This window comes from Anolis carolinensis, chromosome 6 (assembly GCF_035594765.1).
Source record: "Anolis carolinensis isolate JA03-04 chromosome 6, rAnoCar3.1.pri, whole genome shotgun sequence".
Lineage (NCBI taxonomy): Eukaryota > Metazoa > Chordata > Lepidosauria > Squamata > Dactyloidae > Anolis > Anolis carolinensis.
In genome coordinates, this window is record NC_085846.1 from 11935167 (window position 1) to 11961298 (window position 26132).

The 26132-nt window shown below is 42.3% G+C and overlaps 1 protein-coding gene across 3 annotated transcripts in view; it reads left to right on the forward strand.

The window, feature by feature from the left end:
- The first annotated feature begins 320 nt into the window (after window positions 1-320).
- The window catches only part of hsd3b7 (hydroxy-delta-5-steroid dehydrogenase, 3 beta- and steroid delta-isomerase 7), a 49449-nt gene continuing 23637 nt past the window's right edge, over window positions 321-26132 (forward strand). Inside the window, exon 1 of one of the 3 annotated variants that reach the window (XM_008115400.3) lies at window positions 321-420. Coding sequence is in view for 1 of the 3 variants with exons in the window: in XM_062984012.1 (XP_062840082.1) it covers window positions 19466-19490 (25 nt within the window). In the remaining 2 variants the exon portion in view is untranslated. Of the gene's footprint in view, window positions 421-3277; window positions 3446-19255; window positions 19491-26132 lie in introns of those variants that run through there. The other 2 variants (XM_062984013.1, XM_062984012.1) reach the window with 2 other exon arrangements.

Genomic DNA, 26132 nt, shown 5'->3' on the forward strand with positions numbered 1-26132 from the left:
ATGGCCCGTTTATGTTGGATAAGTGAGACTCTACTGTATATATATACTGTATTAAAATATTCCTGAATCGGGAGATAAAAAATTAAAAAATTGATTTCATTGGTACCTACCAAAACATTTAGGATAAGGCATGTTGTTATTTATTTGTTCAGTTGTTTCGGACTCTTTGTGACCTCATGGACTAGCCCACACCAGAGTTCCCTGTCATATAAGGCATACTTAACCTGTATTCAGCTCTTAAAGAGTGCATACATATTTTTGGGACAGAGGTAGGACTACTAGCGTTAGGACCCAGGGAAGCCAGTGGGCGGGGGATTTGAAAGGCTTCCCCAGTACAAAGCCATCCATTGGAAGCGATAGAGGGAGAGACTGCAGAGTAAAGCAGAAGATCTTTTCCCCTTGGATCGCAGGTGGAAGTAGGTGAGTTTGTATGGATGCTTTTTTTTAAAAGGATGCTAGTCCTCATGAAGGTCATGTAGATTCCATTTCTGCATTCACTCTTACATTATGCTTACAAATCAGCTCTTTGGAATTGTCTTTACTTGGTAACTTTGTTGTATTGTTTCTTTACTCTGTAACTTTGTTGTGAATCTGGATAATTTGTTGTAATAGTCCTATTTTTTTCCCTCTCTCACTGGGGGCATCTACACCAGGCATGGGCAAACTTGGGCCTTCCAGGTGTTTTGGACTCCAACTCCCATCATTCCTAACAGCCTCAGGCCCTTTCCTTTTCCCCCTCAGCCGCTTAAGCGGGGCCTGAGGCTGTTAGGAATGATGGGAGTTGGAGTCCAAAACACCTGGAAGGCCCAAATTTGCCCATGCCTGATCTACACTGTAGAATGAATTGGGAGAATTGAACTATCTAGCAACACTCCTGCTCATATAACCACAGGGATTCCTGGGTTTGTTTGTTTTTTCTTCCTGACACCAGGCTGGCATTTTACAAAAAAAAAAAAAAAAATCTAGTTTAGAGGTGAAACATCAGCTGTTTGGTTATTTTGCCAGCTTGGCTTGCGGCAGCAGGAAACATGCTTCAGACCAAGCCGCAGCCTTCACAAATTGTGAATCAGTTATAAACTGGGATTGTAAACTTTGACACCCTCTTTATTGGGTCCGAGGTTGTGAGATGTGTGTGGTTTGTTAAGAGTGCTGCATTAGTACGGCTGTGCTAATTTCTGCCTTTATATGGCTAGAAATTCGCCATTACTTTGATATCAGTGTGTTGGCGAAGGCTTTCATGGCCAGGATCACAGGGTTGTTGTATGTTTTCTGGGCTGTGTGGCCATGTTCCAAAAGTATTATCTCCTGACGTTTCGCCCACATCTGTGGCAGGCATCCTCACGCTTTAACTGCAAGGCTTTATTTATTTATTTACAGTATTTATATTCCACCCTTCTCACCCCGAAGGGGACTCAGGGCGGATTACAATGAACACATATATGGCAAACATTCAATGCCAACAGACAAACAACATATATAGACAGACATAGAGGCATTTAACATTTTTTTCCAGCTTCACGATTCCGGCCACAGGGGGAGCTGTTGCTTCACCATCCACTAGTGGCTGTACTTCCTCATTCCTTTTCTCGTGTTTTGCTGACAGTTTTATGATGTTGTAAATTAGTTAAATTAGCCTCCCCGCATAAAGCGTACCTAAATTTCCCTAACTGACAGATGCAACTGTCTTTCAGGGCTGCATAGGTCAACAGCAAGCCGGGCTATTTAATGGTCGGGGGCTTAACCCGACCCGGGCTTCGAACTCATGACCTCTCGGCCAGTAGTGATTTATTGCAGCTGGTTACTAGCCAGCTGCGCCACAGCCCGGCCCATAATACTATAGAATTCTCGGATTTGTAGTTTGATGAGGCGCCAGCACTTTTTGGTACAGAAGGATAAAGACCTTGTAAAACTGCAACTCCTAAAAGCCATGGCTTAGCCCAACCTGTGGGTCCCCAGGTGTTTTGACGTACAACTCCCAGAAATCTCAGCCACTTTACCAGTTGTTATAATTTCTGGGAGTTGAAGGCCAAAATATCTGGTGACCCACAAGTTGAGAACCACTGGTAGCTGTGTGCATAGCTTGGAAAAATTAGTTCTGGGACATGTATGGCCCAGGGTGCACATCCAACATAAAATTAATGCAGTTCAGCACCACTTTAGTTGCCATGGATCTTTGCTATGAAATAATAGGAGTTGTCCCAGTGCACCAGTAGTGCCCCAGTGGCACAGTGTGTTAAAGTGCTGAGCTGCTGAACTTGTGAACCGAACTTGTGAACCGAAAGGTCGCAGGTTTGAATCCGGGGAGCGGAGTGAGCACCCGCTGTTAGCCCCAGCTTCTGCCAACCTAGCAGTTCGAAAACATGCAAATGTGAGTAGATCAATAGGTACCACTCCAGCGGGAAGATAATGCCGCTCCATGCAGTCATGCCAGCCACATGACCTTGGAGGTGTCTATGGACAACGCTGGCTCTTTGGCTTAGAAATGGAGATGAGCACCAACCCCCAGAGTCGGACACGACTGGATTTATTGTCAGGGGAAAACCTTTATTTTTACCTATGGCCCAGGGTGCACGTCCACCATAGAATTAATGCACTTTGACACCATTTTAGCTGCCATGGATCTTTGCTATGAAATAATGGGAGTTGCAGTTTGACAAGAGCTTTAGCCTTCTCTGCTGAATAATGCTGGTGCCCCACTAAACTACAGCTCCCGGGATCTGATAGCATTGATCCATTGCAGTTAAAGTGGTGTGGAACTGTGTTCTTTCTACAGTGTGGATGCAGCCTTGGATCTAAATCTGATTCCTGCTGAACAGATTAGCATCAGACCAAGCAGGCAGCATCTTTGCCAAATGTTGAAATCAGAGGTTGCGTGATGACCTTCAACTCCATTCCAGTTTGGCACCATAACCTGGTATTTAATCTCCAGGTTGCCCTGGTATTTTGTTCTTCTGGAATGCCTTGTTGTAGCTGTTTTGGCGTTTCCCATATGGATTGGCCTTGTTTTGCACAAATCCCTCTTGGCCACTAGCAAATGCAACAATAGTGTGGCTTTAGCAAATGTGACAAAAGGCCCACCGGTTCTGCTCTTTCTGAACCTTGGCTTCCTTTCAGTTCTCAGATATGAGCCACTCAGGGAAACAATCCAGAAAGGTGTTTTGTTTTGTAGCCAGATGGTCTTCCTATCGCTTGGCTTGGGTCAAAAGGGGCATTCTTCCTGCAAGGCCCGCTGGGTTTTGTTTCTGCGGAGTTTTAAACTGGCAGTTGGCCACATCCTCTCCTGTGTTACTCTGGATGTGTCCTTTGTATCCTTGTTTTCCCATAGTATAAAATGTAGGTCTGTAATTCCTTTGTGGAGTTGCATGCCTCAATGTTTTAGAGCAATTGTGATGCAAAGAAGTCTCTTCTTTTTCCGCCTGGGAACAGGAGGCCCTCCCTTTAACGGGTTAGTTGTCAACAGGTTTCTTTCTATGTTGCATTTTTTAAATGTTTTCGGTTTTGTTTGTATGTGTGTTTGGATTTATGTGTACAACACTATTTTGTTCCTGGGTTATAAATGTCATTTTCTAATCGGTTCTATGATTTTAAAAAAAACCATGGAAAAATTGTATTAAATTGCTAGAAACTGTTTTTGCGGGACATCCTGCAGCACATTTTGCTATAGTTTTTCAATGAATACCTCACAGAGACTCAACCAATTCAACATAGTTTGTGGCAGCCACAAAAACGAAGTTTCTGGAGTATAGCAACTCCTTTCAAAGTAAGTGTACCACACAATTAAACAGAAAGTAACACTTTCAAGCTAGGAACAGATTTTTTTTTCAAATTTTGTTATGTAGTGTAATGTGTTGTTCATGAGGATCTGTGAAATGTGGATTCACACTGAATACTGGGGTGCATCTGTGTTGTAGAATGAATGCAGTGTGAGACCTCTTGAACTGCTTATGGCTCAGTGCTGTGGAACCCTGGGAGTTGTAGTTCGGTAAGGCACCAGCACTCTTGGGTAGAGAAGGCTAGCAATTTTGTAAAGCTACAACTCCCACCAAAATAATGTTGAACTGCATGAAGTCTGCAGTGGAGAGGTAGCCTTGGATTCTTGCCATTTCACAGATGCTCAGTCTCTCTCCAGCCTTGGTTCTCATACACAACACAAGAAGCGAATCAATGAGATGTGAGGCTGGAGAATGACTGAGGATCTGTGAATTGACAAGAATCTAAGGATACATCTACACTGTGTAGAATTAATGCAGTTTGTTTCCTCTGTTTGCATAACAGGAAGCCATATATCTGCTCTGCAAGGATGTTTCAGCCTTAACGTTGCATCCAAGAAAAATCCCTTCCTGACATGGAAAGTTGAGGGTCTATCACTATAATTCCACGTTAATTGCTGTGATTTTATTCTGTGAGATTCTGGGATTAGCAGATTATGGTGAGATATTTAGAATCCTCAGCACTGAGCTTTATTGCCTCAACCAAATTTCAAATGTCAGCATCCCATAGGATGTTGCCATGGTGATTAAGATTAAATATCACACTATAATTTTATAGAAAAGCCAGCATAGTGTAGTGGTTTGAGTACTGGACTAGAAATCTAAAGACCATTCTTGCTCAGTCATGGAAACTTATTGGGTGACTCTTTCAAGTCACACTCTCTCAGCCTCAGAGGAAGGCAAAGGCAAACCTCTCCTGAACACATCTTGGTGAGAAAACCCAGTGATGGGGTCTCCATAAGGTGTATTAGTACACCCATGCCATGGTTCTGAACTACTGGCTGGCTTAGGAAAATTATTCTTTTGGACTGTAACTCCCAGAATCCCTAGCCAATTATCACATGGAAGTTAGAGATTCTGGGGTTTGCAGTCTAAAAATGTTCCTTCCTAGTTTTGCATTGATCTGACATGGCAGAAATTGTATATTCTGATTTTGTACGGATCACTTCCATTTTTGTATTTCAGTTCAGCTGGAGTTTTGCACCGAGGCCCCTTTTTCTTCCCCACCCTCAAACTTTCCCAATTTATCATTAGGCAGCCTATTTTGGAGAACTGGGGTCATAATTAAACAGCAAGGAATCAGGTATTTCCAGTACTCTAGTTTTTCAAAATTGTCTAGGAAGGGGAAGGATCATCTGCTTCTCATGCCAAATTTTATTTATTTATGGCTCATGTTCCTTTCCAATGGGACCCAATATTGTTTGCCTGGCCTTGGTACTTCTTGAAATCTGGGAGGCGGTGTGGCAATGCCATTCAGTTGCTGTTCTGCTTCAAGGAGCGAAATCTGTCCTCCGCTGGATTTGATCTGATATTTCCAAACATTAACCACCAGTCCAAGGTTCAAACAGTTTGATAACATGGTACTATATCCAAACTTTAACAATAGTAAAGGTGCCTCCCTACCAAAGTGGCGCCAGTCCAAGGTAAAACAGATTGATAACATGGGTCCTGAAGCCTTGATCTTTTGCCCCAGTGTAATTTCATGATCTTTTCTGCAAAGCTTGGAATGTTTATTTTAGATTACAGCTCTTTAAAAAAGCAAGTGTTCAAAGCTCTGCCCAGTCAGTCCCTTTCCAGAGTCCCATAGGACCTGTCTGCATCACCGAAATAACCCATCTGTAATTCAGATTATTCAGCCTGGGAGCTGCCCTGAATTCATCCCTATTAATATTCCGGACTGAAATTATATTGCTGTCCACTCCCCAAATCTGAATCAGTGCCGTTTTTATTTCTCTTTTTCCTAAATGATTTTCCATTACCTTCCTTTTTGTTCAGGGTTGAGTATAGAGATGGCAGAAATTCAGGACTCCATTCACATTACACAATTTTCCCACTATTATTCCACTTTATAGAGTCCTGAGGCTTGCAGTTTGTTGAGGTACTAGAGTGTTTTCTAGTAAAGGAGTATAAGTACACCTTCCAAAACTGCAAATCCCAATATTTCATAGCGCAAAATAATTAGAATCGTAGTACTATAGTTCATCCTTGAAAACAGTCCGGTTTCTGTTAAGTCTGCCAGAAAGGGACCATTAGCTGAATTGACACTTGTTTCAATCTCAGTCCGTTGGCGCCCAAGACATTGCGTCAAGACTCCTTCTAATAAAAAGTTTATGGCATGTGCCTAAACAAGCCTGAGGTAAGAGCTGACAGGCAATCTTGCCAGCTCATACATTTAGCCACATTAAAAAAGGTTCCAGCTGGAAGTCTCATAAACCACACGGTCTAATTATAGGCTATGATTCATGGAGCGTCTCTTTTAAGTTCGGAGTGGGGCATGAATCCATTTGTATTTTCAGCCTCTAGCCGCTACTCTCCCTTGAACTGCTAACTAGTAACTATGAGATGTTTAGCTTAGTTCGGTCCTTTCCCCAGCTGAGATGTGCTGGGTTCTGACTCCCATCATCCTAAATCGCCAACACGTTTGGTCATGGAATTGTAGTGCAACCTCTTTGGAAGGCACTATGTTTCAGGAGAAGCTAAGGAGGAACCAACATCCATCATTGGTTGTGCTGACTGTAGGCGACTCTCTCCTTAGAGGAACGGAAGCCATCATTTCCAGACCGGATGGGATGGCTCGAGAAACATGCTGCCTCCTGGGGGCAAAAATACACCATATCACTCAGAGGCTCAGCAGGCTCCTAAAGCCCCATCACCCTCCCCACCTTATGTTGATTCATGTAGGTACCAATGACACCGCTAGGCATACTTTTCAAAAGATCACAAATGATTTTCGAGCTCTGGGAACAAAGCTAAAACTGTATAATGTACATGTGATCTTTTCATCCCTCCTCCCCGTTGTAGGACACGGCTCTACAAGGGCCGGAAAAATAATACAGGTCAATAACTGGCTCAGAAAATGGTGTCAAGAGGAGCATTTTGGCTTCCTTGACCATGGTCTACTCTTCCAAGAGGATGGACTACTGGCAAGTGATGGGGTGCATCTCACACAAGTAGGAAAACATCTTTTTGCACACAGACTCACAAACCTCATCAGGCGCACTTTAAACTAGATCCACTGGGGGAGGGGAACAACAGCCTGGTGAACACTATATTACCCATGACCACAGGGAACCGCCAAAAGGCTAAACGGAGGGCTGCACAAACACAGCAAGGACCAAGTACGGAAAGCACAATAACCCCAAATAAACAGCTCAAGGGGAGGTCACAGGGGCTTACATGTCTTTACACCAATGCCCAGAGCATGGGAAATAAGCAAGATGAACTCCAACTCTTAGCACAGCACCACACATACGATGTCATAGGCATCACTGAAACCTGGTGGGATGACTCCCATCACTAGAATGTAGCAATTGAGGGCTATAACCTCTTCCACAGAAATAGAACAAAGGGGAGAGGAGGGGGAGTAGCTTTATATGTCAAAAACAGTTACATTGCAGAAGAAATGCAAGACTGTAATCCGGGAAACCAGCTTGAAAGCATCTGGATAAGAATCAAGGGAACCGGGACTCAAAAAGATCTTGTCATGGGTGTCTACTACAGACCTCCAAGTCAGGATGAAGGACTCGATGAAGCCTTCTGTCAACAGCTGACCAAACAGGCACAAAGAAGAGATATAGTAGTCATGGGCGATTTCAATTATCCCGATATCTGCTGGAAAACAAACTCAGCCAAGAGTACAAAGTCCAACAAACTCCTCACTTGCCTTGCAGACAATTTTATGGTCCAGAAAGTAGAAGAGGCAACAAGGGGATCAGCAACTCTTGATCTAATCTTAACAAATGTGGAAGACCTGATCAATACAGTTGAAGTCGTTGGATCCTTAGGGGCAAGTGACCATGTGCTCTTGCAGTTTGCAGTACAAAGGAATGCTGAAACTAAGACAAGTCAAACATGCATTCTGGACGTTAAGAGAGCTGACTTCCAAAAAATGAAGGAATTACTGAGCGGCATTCCATGGACGCCGATATTAAAAAACAAGGGAGTTAAGGATGGATGGGAGTTTTTCAAAAGTGAAATACTCAAGGCGCAAATGCAAACAGTGCCAACAAAGAAGAAAAATAAGACAAGTGCAAAGAAGCCAGAATGGATGTCCAAAGAACTTCTAACTGAGCTAAAGCTCAAAAGTGACATGCACAAGAAGTGGAAAAGGGGAGAAATCACCAAAGAAGAATTCAAACGTATAGCCAACACCTGCAGGGAAAAGGTTCGCAAGGCTAAAGCGCAAAATTAGCTCAGGCTTGCCAGGGACATTAAAAACAACAAAAAAGGCTTTTTTGCTTACGTTGGTAGAAAAAGGAAGAAAAAGGAGGTGATAGGGCCACTGCAAGGAGAAGATGGGGTGATGGCGACAGGGGATAGGGAAAAGGCAGAACTGCTTAATGCCTTCTTTGCCTCGGTCTTCTCACAAAAAGAAAGCCATCTTCAACCTCAGCAACATGGAATGGACGAAGGATTGGGGGAAATCCAACCCCAAATAGGGAAACAAGTTGTCCAGGAACACCTGGCTGCTCTAAACGAATTCAAGTCCCCAGGACCAGATCAGCTACATCCAAGAGTATTGAAGGAACTAGCGGAAGTTATTTCAGAACCACTGGCAATTATCTTCGAGAGTTCTTGGAGAACAGGAGAAGTCCCGGAAGATTGGAAGAGGGCGAATGTGGTCCCTATCTTCAAGAAGGGAAAAAAGAACGACCCAAACAATTACCGTCCGGTCAGCCTCACATCGATACCAGGCAAGATTCTGGAAAAGATCATTAAGGAAGTGGTCTGCGAACACTTAGAAACAAGTGCGGTCATTGCAAATAGTCAACACGGATTTACCAAAAACAAGTCATGCCAGACTAATCTGATCTCTTTTTTCGATAGAGTTACGAGTTGGGTCGATACAGGGAATGCCGTGGATGTAGCGTACCTAGATTTCAGTAAGGCCTTCGACAAAGTCCCCCACGACCTTCTGGCAAACAAACTAGTAAAATGTGGGCTAGACAAAACTACAGTTAGGTGGATCCGTAATTGGCTAAGCGAACGAACCCAAAGGGTGCTCACCAATGCGTCATCTTCATCTTGGAAAGAAGTGACAAGTGGAGTGCCGCAGGGTTCCGTCCTGGGCCCGGTTCTGTTCAACATCTTTATTAACGACTTAGACGAAGGGTTAGAAGGCACGATCATCAAGTTTGCAGACGACACCAAACTGGGAGGGATAGCTAACACTCCAGAAGACAGGAGCAGAATTCAAAACGATCTTGACAGACTAGAGAGATGGGCCGAAACTAACAAAATGAAGTTCAACAGGGACAAATGCAAGATACTTCACTTCGGCAGAAAAAATGGAATGCAAAGATACAGAATGGGGGACGCCTGGCTAGACAGCAGTACATGTGAAAAAGATCTTGGAGTCCTTGTGGACAACAAGTTAAACATGAGCCAACAATGTGATGCGGCTGCTAAAAAAGCCAACGGGATTCTGGCCTGCATCAATAGGGGAATAGCGTCTAGATCCAGGGAAGTCCTGCTCCCCCTCTATTCTGCCTTGGTCAGACCACACCTGGAATACTGTGTCCAATTTTGGGCACCACAGTTGAAGGGAGATGTTGACAAGCTGGAAAGCGTCCAGAGGAGGGCAACTAAAATGATTAAGGGTCTGGAGAACAAGCCCTATGAGGAGCGGCTTAAAGAGCTGGGCATGTTTAGCCTGCAGAAGAGAAGGCTGAGAGGAGACATGATAGCCATGTACAAATACGTGAAGGGAAGTCATAGGGAGGAGGGAGCAAGCTTGTTTTCTGCTGCCCTGCAGACTAGGACACGGAACAATGGCTTCAAACTACAGGAAAGGAGATTCCACCCGAACATCAGGAAGAACTTCCTCACTGTGAGAGCTGTTCGACAGTGGAACTCTCTCCCCGGGGCCGTGGTGGAGGCTCCTTCTTTGGAGGCTTTTAAACAGAGGCTGGATGGCCATCTGTCGGGGGTGCTTTGAATGCGATTTCCTGCTTCTTAGCAGGGGGTTGGACTGGATGGCCCATGTGGTCTCTTCCAGCTCTACTATTCTATGATTCTATGATTCTATGATTCTATGAATCCAGGAGGACCCCCAGACTGCAGACCTGCGCCTTCAGGGGGAGTGCAACCCCATCGAGCACAGGTTGCCACCCAATACCCCGATTGGTCCCACGACTGACCAGGAGGGCCTCTGTCTTGTCTGGATTAAGCTTCAACTTGTTAGCCCTCGTCCAGTTCGACACAGCTGCCAGGCACCGGTTTAGGGTCTGAGTGGCTTCCTTGGAGTTAGGTGGAAAAGAGTAGTAGAGTTGGGTGTCATCTGCATAAAGATGGCACCGAACTCCAAAGCCCCGGATGACCTCTCCCAGCGGTTTCATGTAGATGTTGAAAAGCATGGGGGAGAGAATGGAACCTTGTGGGACCCCACAGGTCAAAGGCCAGGGGTCCGAGCAGGTGTCCTCCAGCTTCACCATCTGGGAATGACCCTCCAGGAAGGAGCGGAGCCACTGCAAAGCAATGCCCCCAAGACCCATTCCCGAGAGCCGACCCAGAAGGATACCATGGTTGATGGTATCAAAAGCCGCTGAGATGTCCAGGAGAACCAGAAGGGTTGCACTCCCCCTGTCTAGTTCTCTGCGGAGGTCATCCACCAAGGCGACCAAAGCCGTTTCAGTCCCATAACCAGGCCTGAAGCCAGACTGTGACAAATCCAGATAATCGGTTTCAACCAAGAATTCCTGGAGCTGAGAAGCAACCACCCTCTCCAGGACCTTGCCCAAAAATGGGAGGTTGGAGATTGGCCGATAGTTGTTCAATAATAATGAATCTAAAGTTGCCTTCTTTAAAATGGGCCTCACAATTGCCTTTTTAAGGCAAGATGGAACATGCCCTTGCTGCAGAGAGGCATTGATGATACCAGTAAACCAATCAGCCAGACCCCCACCGGCGAGTTTGATAAGCCAAGATGGGCAAGGATCTAGGATGCAAGTGGTCGCCCTCACCGCTCCAAGAACCTTGTCAACGTCATCAGGCTATAAACTATGTTGAATTGGTTGAGACCCTGCAAGATATTCATGGTAAAACTATAGCAAAATGTGTTGCAGGACGTCCCGCAAAAACTAAGTTTTGAAGTTTAATAAACTTTTCCTGTGTTTTATGATAGAACCAATTAGGAAATGACATTCATAACTCAGGAACAAAAATCGCATTACCTAGTGCTATAGTTTGCTCCTAAGTCTGAAACAGAGCAGAGATGTAGATGTTTGGCTGTTCTGAGAATGAATCATTTCATTTTCTAAAAGTAGAAGCATTCTTGAGCATTAAAATGGGTACATAGTTCTGGCTTTATTCAGAAAGGAATAGTGCCCTCAACAATTAGAAATGTGGGAAATGCAGCCATAATCTCAGCTAAACCGGTTTATTGGTCCTTTTTTTGCCCTTTTCGCTACCTTTCCGTGCCTGGAGAGTGTTATATTTTCATCCCAGCTGGGATGACATTTAGGTCTCTCTCCAAAACTGGACTGTGTTCATTCTTTTTCTTCTTCTCTGAGCCATTAAAATGTCCCACTGTTTTGCATCAGTCAAAACTGTCAAAACCTTCAGCACTACAAATCCCCTTTGTTCCCCTTGTTTTTCTTTGGACAGAGTTTTGCAGTCTTCCTAACCCAAGGGCAGGCCTCCTCCCTCGTTTATTAGTTCTCCGCCATGTTTTATTAATCAAAGCATGGAATCCATCTGTTCTCAAATCCTTCATAAATAAACAGCAAACATCTGTCAAATTCTTTCTTTTTGACTCTGTGCTATCCCTGGGTGTGTCTGCACTGTGGAGTTGAAACCATTCAAACTGCCTTGGCTCAATGTCATGGAATTATGAGAGTTATAGTATTATAACATCTTTGGCCTTCTCTGCCAAAGAGTGCTGGTGCTTCATCAAACTACAAAATCCATGTGCCACCTCCCCTCTATAGCAGGCATGGTCAAACTTTGGCCCTCCAGGTGTTTTGGGCTCCCACAATTTGGCTGTTAGGATTTGTGGGCGTTGAAGTCCAACAAAACACCGGGAGGGCCGAAGTTTGCCCATGCCTGCTCTATTGCATCAAAATATCTTGGGTATCCCTTCTTTCTCACTGCACTGAGTGCATTCATAAGGTTTATTTTGGTCTGTAATGCACATGTCCTCTTCTGCCACATCTGCATTATCTCCAGTAATACTGCTGAATGGATAGAAATGAAAGTCATTGGACTGGGGACTTAAGGCTGCCTATGAACAAATAGATGATCTCACACCGATTAGGTATTGCTCTGGACTAGAAACATGGACATTCCTGGTGTGGGTTCAGAGACCGGGAAGGGTGGAGATCCCAAGGGAAATGACTGCAGCTCCCAGCTTGACCTTCTCCCACCCTTGTTATTCCAAATACTCATAACTGTGAGTTTTTCACCCATTAAATATTTTTTAATGTCCAAGTAGAATACCTTGTGTTAAAATACATTGTTTGCATCTACACTACTGGAGCAATGGATTAAACCCTTGTGCTGGCTGGACTGCTGACCTGAAGGCTGGGTTGCTGACCTGAAGGTTGCCGGTTTGAATCCACGAGATGGGGTGAGCTCCCCTCTGTCAGCTCTAGCTTGTGGGGACATGAGAGAAGCCTCCCAGCAGGATGGTAACACATCCAGGCGCCCCCTGGGCAATGTCTCTGTAGATGGCCAATTCTCTCACACCAGAAACGACTTGCAGTATGTTCTCAGGTCACTTCTGACGTGATAAAAAAATCTTCACTGCTGAATTAATGCAGTTCGACACAACTTTAACTGCCGTGGCTTAATTGGATCATGGAGGTTGTGGTTTTACAAGGTCTTTAGCCTTCTCTGCCAAAAGGTGCTCATGCCTCAACAAACGACAAGTCCCTTAATTCCATCATATTGAGCCATGGCAGCTAAAGTGGTGTCAAACTGCACTAATTCTACAGTGTAGATCAGGAATGGGCAAACTTGGACCCCTCAGGTGTTTTGGACTCCAACTCCCATCATTCCTAACAGCCTCAGGCCCTTTCCTTTCCCCCCTCAGCCTGAGGCTGTTAGGAATGCTGGGAGTTGGAGTCCAAAACACCTTGAGGTCCCAAGTTTGCCTTTGACACTTCGAATCCAGGGTTTGAATGCTTTCTCAGCCATTGAAACTTTGTGTAAGTCACACTCTCTCAGCCTCAGTGTATCACAGTAGCAAACCCTCTCTGAAGCAATTCTGCCACAAGAAATCCATGATGGGTTCACCATGAGTCCAAAATGACCCAAAGGCACAATGACACGGGGCCTTGCAAATCTGTCTTTTGCAATAACATTTCCTAAAGAGCCAAATCATAAAGTTCATTCTTTCACAAGAACCTTTCCTAAAGAGACAAAGCACAAAGGATATTTTAAAACATACCATTCTTGTGACAAATAAGTGCACCAGCTAAGGACAGATCACCCCAGCGTCCTTATTTTGCCCATTGTTATGGAAGTGTATGAGTTTTAAAACTGCATCTTGGAAAATCCAGTCTGTTTCAAAGGTTTTTCAGATGTTCCTTAACAGTGACAGACAAGGCCTTTGCATTTGATCTTGCATTTTTGCTGAACAGACCTAAAGAATGCTATTGGGAGTGGTCCATAACCCACAGTGGTAGGGGGCTTTTGTTCAACTGGTTTTGCATAGCAATACCAAGAGATTTTGCAGCCTGCGGCAGAATAGCTACTGGAGCCTTTCCCTCCCATGCAAGTCAAGGTTTAAATTACCAAGTAAAGGTAAAGGTAAAGGTTTTCCCCTGACATTGAGTCTAGTCGTGTCCAACTCTGGGGATTGGTGCTCATTTCCATTTCTAAGCCGAAGAGCTGGCGTTGTCCATAGACACCTCCAAGTTCATGTAGCCGGCATGACTGCATGGAGCGCCATTACCTTCCCACAGAAGCGGTACCTATTGATCTACTCAAATTTGCATGTTTTTGAACTGCTAGGTTGGCAGGAGCTGGGGCTAACTGTGGGCGCTCATTCCGCTCCTGGTATTTGAACCTGGGACCTTTCGGTCCGCAAGTTCAGCAGCTCAGCGCTTCAACACACTGTGCTACCAGGGGCCCCCTCAAAGACCCACCAGTAAATCCAATGTTATCTATATCACCATAAAATATTTTTTTCATGGTATCAGTGGTCATATTGGAAGAGACCACAAGGGCCATCTAGCCCAATCCTCTGCAATGCTTCCTGCAGTGAAAGCACTCCCAACAGATGGCCATTCAAAAACTTCCAGAAAAAGAGATCCCACCATGCTTTGAAACTGCATATTCCACAGTTGAACAGCTCTTACTGTCAGAAAGTTCTTCCTAATGTTTATGCGGAATCTCTTCCTGCAATTTGAATCCATTGCCCCATGTCCAAGTTTCTGGAGCAAGAGAAAACAAGCTTACTCCACCTTCAACATGACAGCCTTTCAAACATTTAAACATAGCTTTCATGTTCTCTCTCAGCCTTCTTTTCTGCAAGCTTAAACATATGCAGCATCCTAGGCTGTTCCTCATAAGACTTTTTTTCTAATCCTTTGACTATTTTATCTTGTATGTGGTTTTTATGACTTGTTTTTATGGTTTGATTATTGGTTTTATTGGTTACTTGTCTTGTTTTTATTGTTCTATTTGGGCTTGGCCTCATGTAAGCCACCCCGAGTCCCTTCGGGGAGATGAGGCAGGTTATAAGAATACAATTATTATTATTATTATTATTATTATTATTATTATTATTATTATTATTATTATTATTATTATTATTTTGGTTGCCTCCCTTGGACACATTCCAGTTTGTCCAGATCCTTCTTGAATTGTGGTGCCCAGAACCAGACACAGTAGTCTAGATGAGGTCTGACCAAAGCGCAATGGTATCCAATAATGCTTTGTTTCCTTGGAACAAAGCTCAGATGGTGCCACATCACAAAGATCTCCATTTTCATGCTGAGATAGTGCCGTGGTCCTCATGTCAGAGCAATAGTGGATTTTAGTTTGATGTTTAAAGGAGAAATGTGAGGTCCTGGATATATTTTGGAGATTAGGTTCAGCACCATGGAGAGTTCTCTCCAAGTCCAGACTAGAATTTGGACTATGTAGAGCCACTCATGTGGGGTGCATCTATACTGTAGAAGTAATGCAGTTTGACACCACTTTAACTGCCATGGCTCAATGATATGGGATTCTGGGAGTTGTAGTTTGCTTCCCCAAACCATAAAATGTCCGGCTGTGCCATTCAGAGATCAGTTTGTGCCTTCACGTCTTCCTGTCCTTTCAGTTGTGCCATAAGAAACATGTAAGACTGGTCCTGGCTGGTACGTGGCATTTGGTTTATTCAAGATTTATTTCACCCATTTGGTTCATGCTTTGGTTGTTTACTTCTCAATCCATGGCAAAAAGAGGCTTTTTATCTTTCCATAGACTGACATTTCTCAAAAAGCCTCCCAAAGTTACCAGAACAAACTTTTGGAACGGCTCTCCTCCCCGCCCTTGTTTACATGGCTCTGTTGAAGACTAAACATATATTGGTATCAAATATTTTGATAGCTTGCCCTTGTGTTTCAAAAGGAATTCCAGGATGCCTTAGGATAAAATTAGACAAAAGACAAAACAAGGCAAACAATGTTAAAGCAAACACAAAACAGAAAGCAAACTGCTGACACATTCCAAGTCAGAGCTAAAACATCTAAAAATATGGTACAGAAATAGCACAATTTTTTCCTAGTTCAGTCAACATAATTTGTTTTGCCCTTAATATATATGAACTTGTCCTGGGTATGGAGAGCAGTTATTGAACGGATTCCATGAAACTTATGGAATTGCTGCAATATTTACAGATAGGTATACTCTGTCCAGCAATCCATTTAAATGTCCATCCCTAAAAAAGACAATAAACTATCACACTAATATTGGCCATTGGGTATCTCTTATCTGGAATTCCAAAATCCAGAATATTCCAAAACTGTCCAAATGGGCAGCTGAGATAGCAATCCTTTTGCTTTCTGTTCAGTGTACATAAACTTGTATCTTATGCACAACATTATTTCAAATATTGTATATAACATTACTTTTAGGAGAAGTGTATAAGTATTAGATGAAATAGACATGGATCTTGTGTCGAGTCGGTCCCATCTCCAAGATGTCTCATTATGTCTATGCAGGTAGTCCAAAATCCAGAAATAAAGCCCAAAAATCCAGAACACTTCTGATCCCAAACATTTTGGATAAGGAGTACTCAGCCAAGCCACTTTGAGTCTCTTTTGTCACTTTTGTCCTTTAAGAGAGGGGAGCAGGATATAATAATATCAGCAGCAAGTGGAGCTGCCAAAACATGGAAGTTGTCTGCTACCTGTACAGCATGCCAGTTAGTAATCTGGCTGCCCATCTCTGAACCAGTTGTAGCCTCCAAACTTTCTTCAAAGGCAGCCCCATCTTCTAAGATGACATTTACTGTGATAGATATATCATTGAAAACTGTTTTATTTTCTTGCAAAGTGAATCAATTGACCTGCTTTTGGGGTCTTGAAATTAGTATTTTCTTTCCATATTAAAGAAATCCCTTTAAAAATTTTTAATTGTATCTCAATAAAATGAGATGTTGGTCCCTACCAGGAACTGCTGACCTGAAGGTTGGCGGTTTGAATCCACGAGATGGAATGAGCTCCCATCTGTTAGCCCTAGCTTCCCATGCAGGGACATGAGAGAAGCTTCCCAGCAGGATGGTAACACATCAAGGCGTTTCATGGATAAACGTCTTTGTAGACGGCCAATTCTTTCACACCAGAAGCATCCCAATTTGATTTAAAAAAAACCATGAATAACCATATGAGTAGCGAGTGAGTGGCATGTTTTATTTTCCTTTAAGGTTTCTACCTCTTTGGCAATCTTTTAGAAATCAAGGACAAAAGTCAAGGATCCCATTTGAAGAGAGATCCATGTGATCTGTGTGAAATTACTGACCTTATTTGATTCAAGTTTCCTGTGATAAAGAGCTGAATGCATTGGGTAACACATAAGTATCTTGTTATTGAACTTTCTTGAACTTACAGTCATGTTTTCTTAATTATATATTTCCAGTGCGAACAATTCTAGTATCAGTCCAGAGGTGTCCCATTCTCTTCCAGGGTGGAGCTTTAAAACACAAAACACCTCTGTCAACTTTAAAGCCACAGCCAGTTCTACCGGCTGTTAGGAATTGTGAGAGTTGAAGTCCAAAACACCTGGAGGGCCGAAGTTTGCCCGTGTCTGATATTGATGCACACTGAGTCTTAACTTTCTTATGTAAGAAGAGCAAGAATCATTTGATTTATTTCATTTGTGTGCCATTTTTCTCCCCAAGTCAGCTTCCAAAAACTCTTTGGACTTTCACAATTCTAGGTGCAACCTTTCCAGATAACAATGCCCACTCTTTAGAATGTAACCACTTTTTAAAAAACACAGTGTCTATGTAGTTATTAAAGAAATTAGGGCTTCTCAACTGTTGCTCACGGTGTCCAGGGATCCAAGGACTGGGCTTAGTCATTAATTAACTTAATAATGTGGCTTATTGTGTTACTGAAAGTCAGCAAATAACATGCAGGTTGATTCCTGCTTGATCAAACACATTCTTGTTCTTCTTCTGCTCTGTTAACAGAGCAGAAGAGGCAAAGTGATTGGTAGGAAAGATCCTTTTTCACTAGAAATGCATGGCAAATTAACACTATGTAACAAAATCTGTTCCTAGCTTGAAAGTGTTATTTCCTGTTTAATTGTGTGTTCCTTACTTTGAAAGTAGTTGTTCTACTCCAGAAACTTTGTTTTTGTGGCTGCCACAAACAATGTTGAATTAGATAAGATATTCATTGAAAATCTATTGCAAAATGGGCTGCAGGGTGTCCCGCAAAAGTTTAATAAACTTTTTCTATGTGTCTATGATAGAACCAATTAGGAAATGACATATATAAACCAAGAACAAAAATTGTGTTACATAGTGTAATGGGGATATACTTCTTCCTGGGTTTTGTAGGGCCAACTCTAATTTAAAATTATAAAGTCTTGTTATTTATTAAGTTACAAATTTGTAATTTAATATTACAAATGTAAAATTACAAATGCAACCACAATTTAAGTCCATAGATAGACGGACATACACATAACAATAATACAACAAATGGCATACAGGCATACCTCTATTAACAAATTATAGACAAAGAAGCCCTTTTTTTCAAAACCTGCCCAAATGGCCTTTTTTGTCCTCTGTCCAGCTGGATAATTTTAAGCAGCATTGGCCTTAAGAAGATATTGGAGGACAGCTGTAAAAACACAGTCTTTTGGCTTTGTGTTCCAGAAGTATGTCTGCATAAACAATTAAATAAAAATTGAGCTTGGAAAAAGTTTTTACTCTAGTTGATTCTGTTGTAGCTATGTCTGCATGTCTACAACCCACAAGGCAAACAGCAGCTGCCTCCAGTATTCAGGAGCTTAAATCTACAACTTTCAAAATGAGAAAAAAAGTGAAGATTGTAGCTGCATTGTTTTTAATTGTATTTAATCAATATTTGCAATTTGTGGTTTTGTGTGTTTGAAATTCTACTTGAGTAATGTGCTTTTAACTATGTTTTAATGGAAGATTGTTAGCTGAAGAATGGCTTATCAATCAGGTCAGTAAATAAAACATGGATTAAGTGAGATTGGAGGGTGATCCAAAAAAGTAGTCATGTTCGTCAGGAATTTCTGTATACAAAGCAATCTTGTAGCTCCTTAGAGTCCAATAAAGAGTGTATCCACATTGTAGTTTGACATCGCTCACCCTGGTTCAGTACTATGGCATCTATGGGAGTTGTAGTTTTACAATGTCTTGAGCCTTCTCTGCCCAAGACTGGTGGTGCTTCACCAAGCTACAACTCTCATAGCATTGAAACATGGCAGCTAAAGTGGTACTGAACTGTATCAGTTCTACAGTGTAGATGTATCCCAAGAGAATGAAGTTGGTAACATAAGCTTTCATAGATTTAAGTCTACTTCAGTGTAAATATAAGTGCCATTCAAGCATCAAACCATTTCCAGTACTTCCCATCTAATCATCTGAAGACCAAAACTGCTTCTTCCTATGCCAATTTCATACCAATGTAAGTGATCAGTATAGATGTCCTTGATGTCTTCTCATCCACTTGCATTTTCCAGAAATCATTCACAATGCCATTGCGAGTCGAGCCCTAGCTGCCTCTCATTTGTTGCCTTGGTATCATAATGCAAGTACATCACAATATCAAGGTAATAGGTACAAAGTGCAGTCTGGGCAGCAGAAGATAAGAGGACCAGAAGTAGGTTTTGTAGGTAAACAGCCAAAACAAGGATGGGGCTGAACTGGGATTACCATCATTGTCAATTCTAGAGAGGAATATGTGGCAGTACTTGTGAGCATTTAGAAAATACAAGATGAAGGTAGGAGCAGGAGGAGCCAAGAGCAGCAAAGAAGCCCAGCAAGGAATCAACAAGGCGCAAGGATGAGCAAAAAGACCAAATGCCCAGGCAAGAAAGTTTTAGCCATCACTATAGAAAATACAACCATATTTCTTCATTTGTGGGTTTGGCATTTGAGGATTTGATTAGAAATGTTCTCTCTCGGATTATCTAGGTTCTCCAGTCTGACTTTATGGTCAACTTCCTTTGGTCAAGCTGGAAGACATAGCAATTTCTGGAAGAGACACCTTTTTAAGAATCTCTGGGTCCTTTGATGCAATTCTATGGTCCCTTTCCAGCAGAAGTTGGCCTTTGAGTAGTGCCGGAAGATCTAGAAATTCATAGAGAGACGTATAAAAAAACATTTTTTATTTGCGTTTTTCGCTTTCACAGGGATCCTGTGTCCCTAACTCTAACAAACTGTACTAATCCTAGTAACCCAGGTTTAATGCCATTGAACTGGCCAGGACATCCCCTCCAAGTGTCCTGATCTGGCTGCATAATTCCTCTTTCATCTCATCTTTCAAGCAGCTTTTATAATATTCTCATATATATCTTCTCTTGCTTTGCCCCTTTGTTTTGAACTTACTTGTATCTACGTATTTTAACCATGTTGTACCTTACCTCGAGGAGAAGTATTATTACAAGGAGAAGTATTATTATTTTATTGTATGACACAGCAAACAAGATAGATATGCTGGATTTTATTTCACAAAATCACAAGTTGAACACTTCCCAAGTGTCTAGGACTGTGTGATGTATTTTCGGATGATGCGTGCAGATCCCAGTAGGGTGGCCTTTTGCAGTTGACAGATTGTAATTTTGTCAATTGTTTCCAAATGCCGGCTGAGATCTTTTGGCATGGCATATTATTATTATTATTATTATTATTATTATTATTATTATTATTATTACAGTAGGTAAAAAGGTAAAGGTAAAAGTTTCCCCTGACATTAAGACTAGTCATGTCCAACTCTAGGGATTGGTGCTCATCTTTATTTCTAAGCCAAAGAGCCAGCGTTGTCCATAGAACCTCCAAGGTCATGTGGCCGGCATGACTGCATGGAGCACCATTACCTTTCTGCCAGAGCAGTACCTATTGATCTGCTCACATTTGCATGTTTTCGAACTGCTAGGTTGGCAGGAGCTGGGGCTAACCGCGGGAGCTCACCCCGCTCACCAGATTTGAACCGCCGACCTTTCAGTCAGCAAGTTCAGCAGCTCAACGGTTTAACCCGCTGCGCCATCGGGGCTCCAAAAACGTACTATACCATCCCATAAACTCTGCATTGATTGAATATTAATATTGAAGCACCGTAATTAAAAACAAATTAAGACAAATACATGTAACATAGTTTTACCATATTATAAAAACAACTTTGCGAATGGAGTAACTTCGATTTGCTTGCTGATTGCTTGAGTTCTGATTAGCTCAGAGTCTACTGTACTAGTATTATTACTTCTGTTGCTGTAAGCAAAGTTCAGTGTGCAAAAGGATTTTACACTGTTAACTCAGTAGGAAAGGAGGAGAATAGAGGAGAGGCAGACTAATGCCCTTCCCAGTAAGCTTTGGCAAAAGCAAACTGCTGCAGCCTCTTCTAGTTTGTCTATTCTTCCTCAATAATAACGTTAGCCGTTTTCGTCACAGTCTCATATTGCTTGGTTCCTTGTGTACCAGTTTTAAGCTGCGAAATGTTGGAGGGTATGCTTTGGTACTAATATAAATTTTACCACATGCAGCTCTGATCAAATTATATATGTATTTCTGTTCACACTCTGTGTGGAAGTGGCTTTAAAAAGTATTTCGAAATTTCAACATATTTAGAAGTCAGCTGCTAGAATAAATCAGGAGCTGCCTCTGAGTGACAATAGCTTTGTTCCAACTTTCTGCGCTAAGCATACGTTTTGTCTTAGCATGCCTAGAGTTTGCTTGGAACAGCTGCAAGCAGCAAAATAAATAAGTCAGAAAATCCATAATAAAAAGCATGGCACAGCATCACATTGTCATGAAATGAAATGTCAGCATCAAACAACACCATTGCTCAGAGCTTGGAAAGAATATATACTTTCGTTTTGAGAAAAATATAATAAGAGTATAACAAAGTTACATTTTAAAAGATTACGTTGGAAGTAAGGATCAAACTTTGTTGTTCTTATATGCTTTCAATTCAACTCTGACTTTTTGCAACCAATTCCTAAGACTTTCTTGGCAAACTTGGTATTGCTTATTTCTGAGGCTGAGAGTAGATTCCACTACAGTTTCCATGGCTGAACAGGGATTTGAACTCAGATCTCCTAATCCACCACTGAAACTACAGGTGTATCTGCACTGCAGATCCACCCAGTAGGGGAAAGGTTGAGAATCATGGCTACAGAGTCTTATATAATCGACCATGCAAAGAATGTTGGAAAGGTGTAGGCAAAGGGTAATAATATTTTCATTTGGCATCAAGCCAAAACCATAAGTCAATGTCACAGCAAACCTTGCCGTGCAACAACAAGGAAGACATAACTCTTAAGAACAGCTTGATGCCAAGTCACATTATTAGTCCAGCTGACTTGGGTCAATGTTTGAGGTCCTGGACTTTGCTCCTTTGTCAGACACCACGTGGGCACTTCTGAATCGCAACACTTGGGCATGTGAGATATGAACCTATACGTCACAGAAAGTAGACTATGTGTCAGGATTTGAAAACCCTTTAGCAACAAAGGAAAGCTCATAAGCTGTGCTTGGATGAAATCTTTGTATTACAAGCTCTAAAGCGAACGAAATTGGATCGAAGCCTAATGGCATTAGTACAGCTAAAATAGTTCTCCTGAATCAAAAAGACCATATGTCATTTGATTCCCTTTGATGTCCGTGTTTTCTTCTTATCAATAAGTCCACAGCTCATGGGAGACAGTTAGCCATTTGGACGACCGTCCTCTTTCTGCCAGATGGCCATATCGCCTTGTTACATCCCTATAATGGTCATTATCATTCCAGGGAGCTTTCTGAAATAAGCCAAACTGTAAAGGCAACTCCCTGACACTATAGATGTCCTCCTCTGTGGGTGTAATGGTGGAGTAAGGAATTCCACCTGCCTCCATGGCTGCTCATTCTCCTTAGAAGGCAAGGGACAGTCCTAAGATTTGACTGAGGAAGATGGGATGCCACAACCACAAATCTAAGTTGATCATTGTTTTATTCCAGGCCTCCCCAAGAGTTCAGTGGATGGTGAGGACTGATGCATACTGCATAGTACTGTTATATCATAAATATTACAGTAGATGGTATCAAGTAAAGAGGAATCTCAGCCCTGTTGCTTATGGGGTCCAGCAGGCAGTGGGAGAATTGGGTCCTGAAACTATCCTATATATTCATGTATAAGTCCAGAAATTTTAGAGAAAATTTTTACAACCAAGCCATAAAACCCAGATCAGTTTATCCATGAGTCAGTGTGAGAACTGTACTTTAACTCTTAGCAAAAAGGAATCATCCCCTCCTTTATGTAGACTGGTGAAAGAAAGGCAGGAGCTTAGTCCATCCTGGGAGAACCTGAAAGAAGTAACTACTCCCTGTGCTTGTTCTGCTGTGGTGCAACGTCTGGCCCTTTTGAATGCCAGGTGAGGAAATGGCAGCAGCGTCCAGGGGTCACGGTTCGTGTTGCACCTCAGTGGGGTTTCACCTTGCTCACAGCACCCACCAAGAAACCAAATGTGAAAATCAAAACAGTTTATTAAGAAAGCATATATAAAATGCAAAACACCATGGAGTAAATAAAGGGTAAAATCCAGGAGTTAATATAGCAGGCAAAAGTCATAAGCAAAAAGCCAAGTCAAACTGTTTACAGAGAACAATCCACAGGCAGAATAAATCCCAAAACAAGGCTCAAAACTGGAGCATGAAGGCAGGATAAATCCTAAATACAAAGCTTAAAATATGAACATAAATCCCCAGGTAAAACCAGAAAACCAGAAGCACAACATGAATCCCAAAATCCCAGAAGCATGAATCCCAAAATAATCAATGAAACAAGGAACCACAACATGAGCATGAATCTTGGTCTCAAAACCAGGTTTGAACAGGGAACGAGGTCAGAGAACCTCCCAGGGAAAGTGACATTGCTAGATCTACAATCTTCACAAAGATCTCTGTCCTTTAATGACTGCAAAGCATTAACACATTCTTTTGACCTTGAACCCCCCCCCTCTCTCTCTGTCTCACACACACACACAGTCTCCCCAATCTTCTCTCCCCTCCCAGAGCAAGATGGGAATGTTTATCCAAATCAACTGTTCCTCTGGATGAGCTAATGTTATCTGGGCTTCTAGTAGGTGAAAGATCACCTCCCTGACTGCTGGATTCCAAAACATCTGTATTTTCACACGGCAATACAGAAACAGCCTTTTGCCCTAACAACACCCTTCCTGGCTGCATCTGAATCCAGTATTCTCCCTGGCTCTGAAACTGTATCTTCCATTCTCACAGGCCCCGACACCACAAGCCCCTCATCTTCATCTGGTTGAACCACAACAGTTTGCCTGAGATGGCATTGCTGCTTTCCTCTCTCCACTTAACTTATCCATGGGTCCCATCTAATTCATTTTGGCCCCCAAACCTGTCCTTGACTTATATATAAGGTAAACTTGATCTATGGGAAGCCTGAGTTGGCGTGTAGCCTCCTCTCCAATTTAAGAATTATATAGAGTAAGAAACGAACAAAACCAAAGTGTGCAAACGTGACCTTCCCACCAGTAGTTATGAGAACAGTGTAAGCAGTTTAGCAACAGAGGAAATTTCACTTCCCCAGTCTGTTCTCAGCCTTCATATCCTTTCCCAGGTTCAAACAGCCAGCAAGATCATTAATATAAGTTATTCATGCCACTGAACTCCTGGTAACATTTGGTGGTGATGACATCTACATCAACCAAGGACTCCAGATCCCATCTGCCTGGTTCCATAGGCTGGGTTTGCCACAATCACTGTTCTTCCATGTTTTATTGTTGTATTTCAGTTGTTGGGATCAACGAAGATATGTGCTGGGATTTCCACTTCGTGATGCCAAAAGAAATTGGCTGGCTTTGGGTTGTGTGCCGCCAGATTTTCCAGACAGATTTCCCTCTTCTGTCTCAGGCAGCAATCTTTCTTGGGCCACATCTGCCACGAGAAAAAGCCATTAAGTACTAAAATCTGTTTGAAGTCAACAGCTTCCTCAGGCCAACTTAAAGGTCACACATTCCATCTTAAGGTTTTCATTAAAATTTTCTTGCGTTAAAAGGCTTTTGGGAAGACTTTAGCTGATTTTACCACCGACGTCTTTGGCTATAAAGCTTGCTTTTTTTCTTGGTTTTGTTTTTAAGTGCCTGTTTAAATGGTTGTTTTTGGTAAACTTCGCGTGGTATGGTTTATTATTGTTGGATGGTCTGGACTGAGGATGTCCATAACACAAGTGGGGAAAGTCTTCATGGAACCACAAAAAGGATGAATGGGCAAACATATTTTGGGGCAAAAGACAAGATTGTTCCATTTTCATGTGTAAAAGGTAACTATAGCAGCAACTGAATTCTTCATTTGTGAGGACAGGATACTATAGATTGAGCATCCTTTTATCCATTATTCCAAAACACATGAGTATCTGTGATTGTGACACCTTTGTTTTCTTATGATTCAGTGTACACAAACTTTGTTTATCCACAACACATTTAAAAGTATTATATAAAATTACCTGCTGGCTGTGTGCGTAGAGTATCTATGAAACATAAATAGATTTAGTGTTTAGACTTGCTTCCCATCTACAAGAGATCTCATTATGTAAGTATATGTAAATACAGGAGGTATTTCAAGATAAAACAATTTCCAAACACTTCTGGTCCCAAGCATTTCGGAAAGGAGAAGCTCAACCTTTATTTTCCTGATTAGATCCTCCAGCATCTTGCATCGGTTCCTTTGCTCCCTGACACCTTCTCACCAAGTGGCTACTCTGGTATATAGGGAGATCTCTCTAAGGAGATGTCCCTTTTAAGCTTTTTGGGAAGGTTTCAAAGGTAAAAAAAAACAGAAAAAATGTTGATTTGGGAGCAGAATCCCAACCTAATCCATACTTGTTAGTTGACCGAGTATGAGCAGTAACATAGTGGTCCCCATGGCCAATAGGGTGTGGTTTTAAAGAAGCTATCCTAAGTAACTTCAGCAGTTTGGATAGGTACAGTCAGAGTTGGGGTTCATCTACACTGTAAAATTAATGCAGTTTGATGCCACTTTAACAACCATGATCGAATGCTATGGAATTATGGCAAGTATAGTTTGATAAGACTTTTAGCCTTCTTTGTCAAAGAGTGCCAAGCTACAACTCTCTGGATTCCATTGCACTGAGCATCTAAAACGCAGACGTTTGCTTTTCATCTTAAGAACAGCCTGTAATGAAAGGACCAAGGCATTGACATCTCCGGCCCATCAACCTGTTCATATATCAGCCAGCATGCCAATGTCTTAAATCAAGAAATAGCTTCCTAAGATCTACAGAGACACTCGCTGGAACACCTCAGCAAGCGAGAGTCCAAAAGTGGCAGGCTAAAACCTGGAACCTCAATCAGTGGCTGAGACTGGATGAGAAACTTCTTCCTGAGCATACAGAAGACTGGGCAACTTGGAAGGCGCTGAACAGGCTGTGTTCTGGCATCATGACATGCAGAGCCAATGGGGCCACAAAATGGAGTCCACAACTTGTG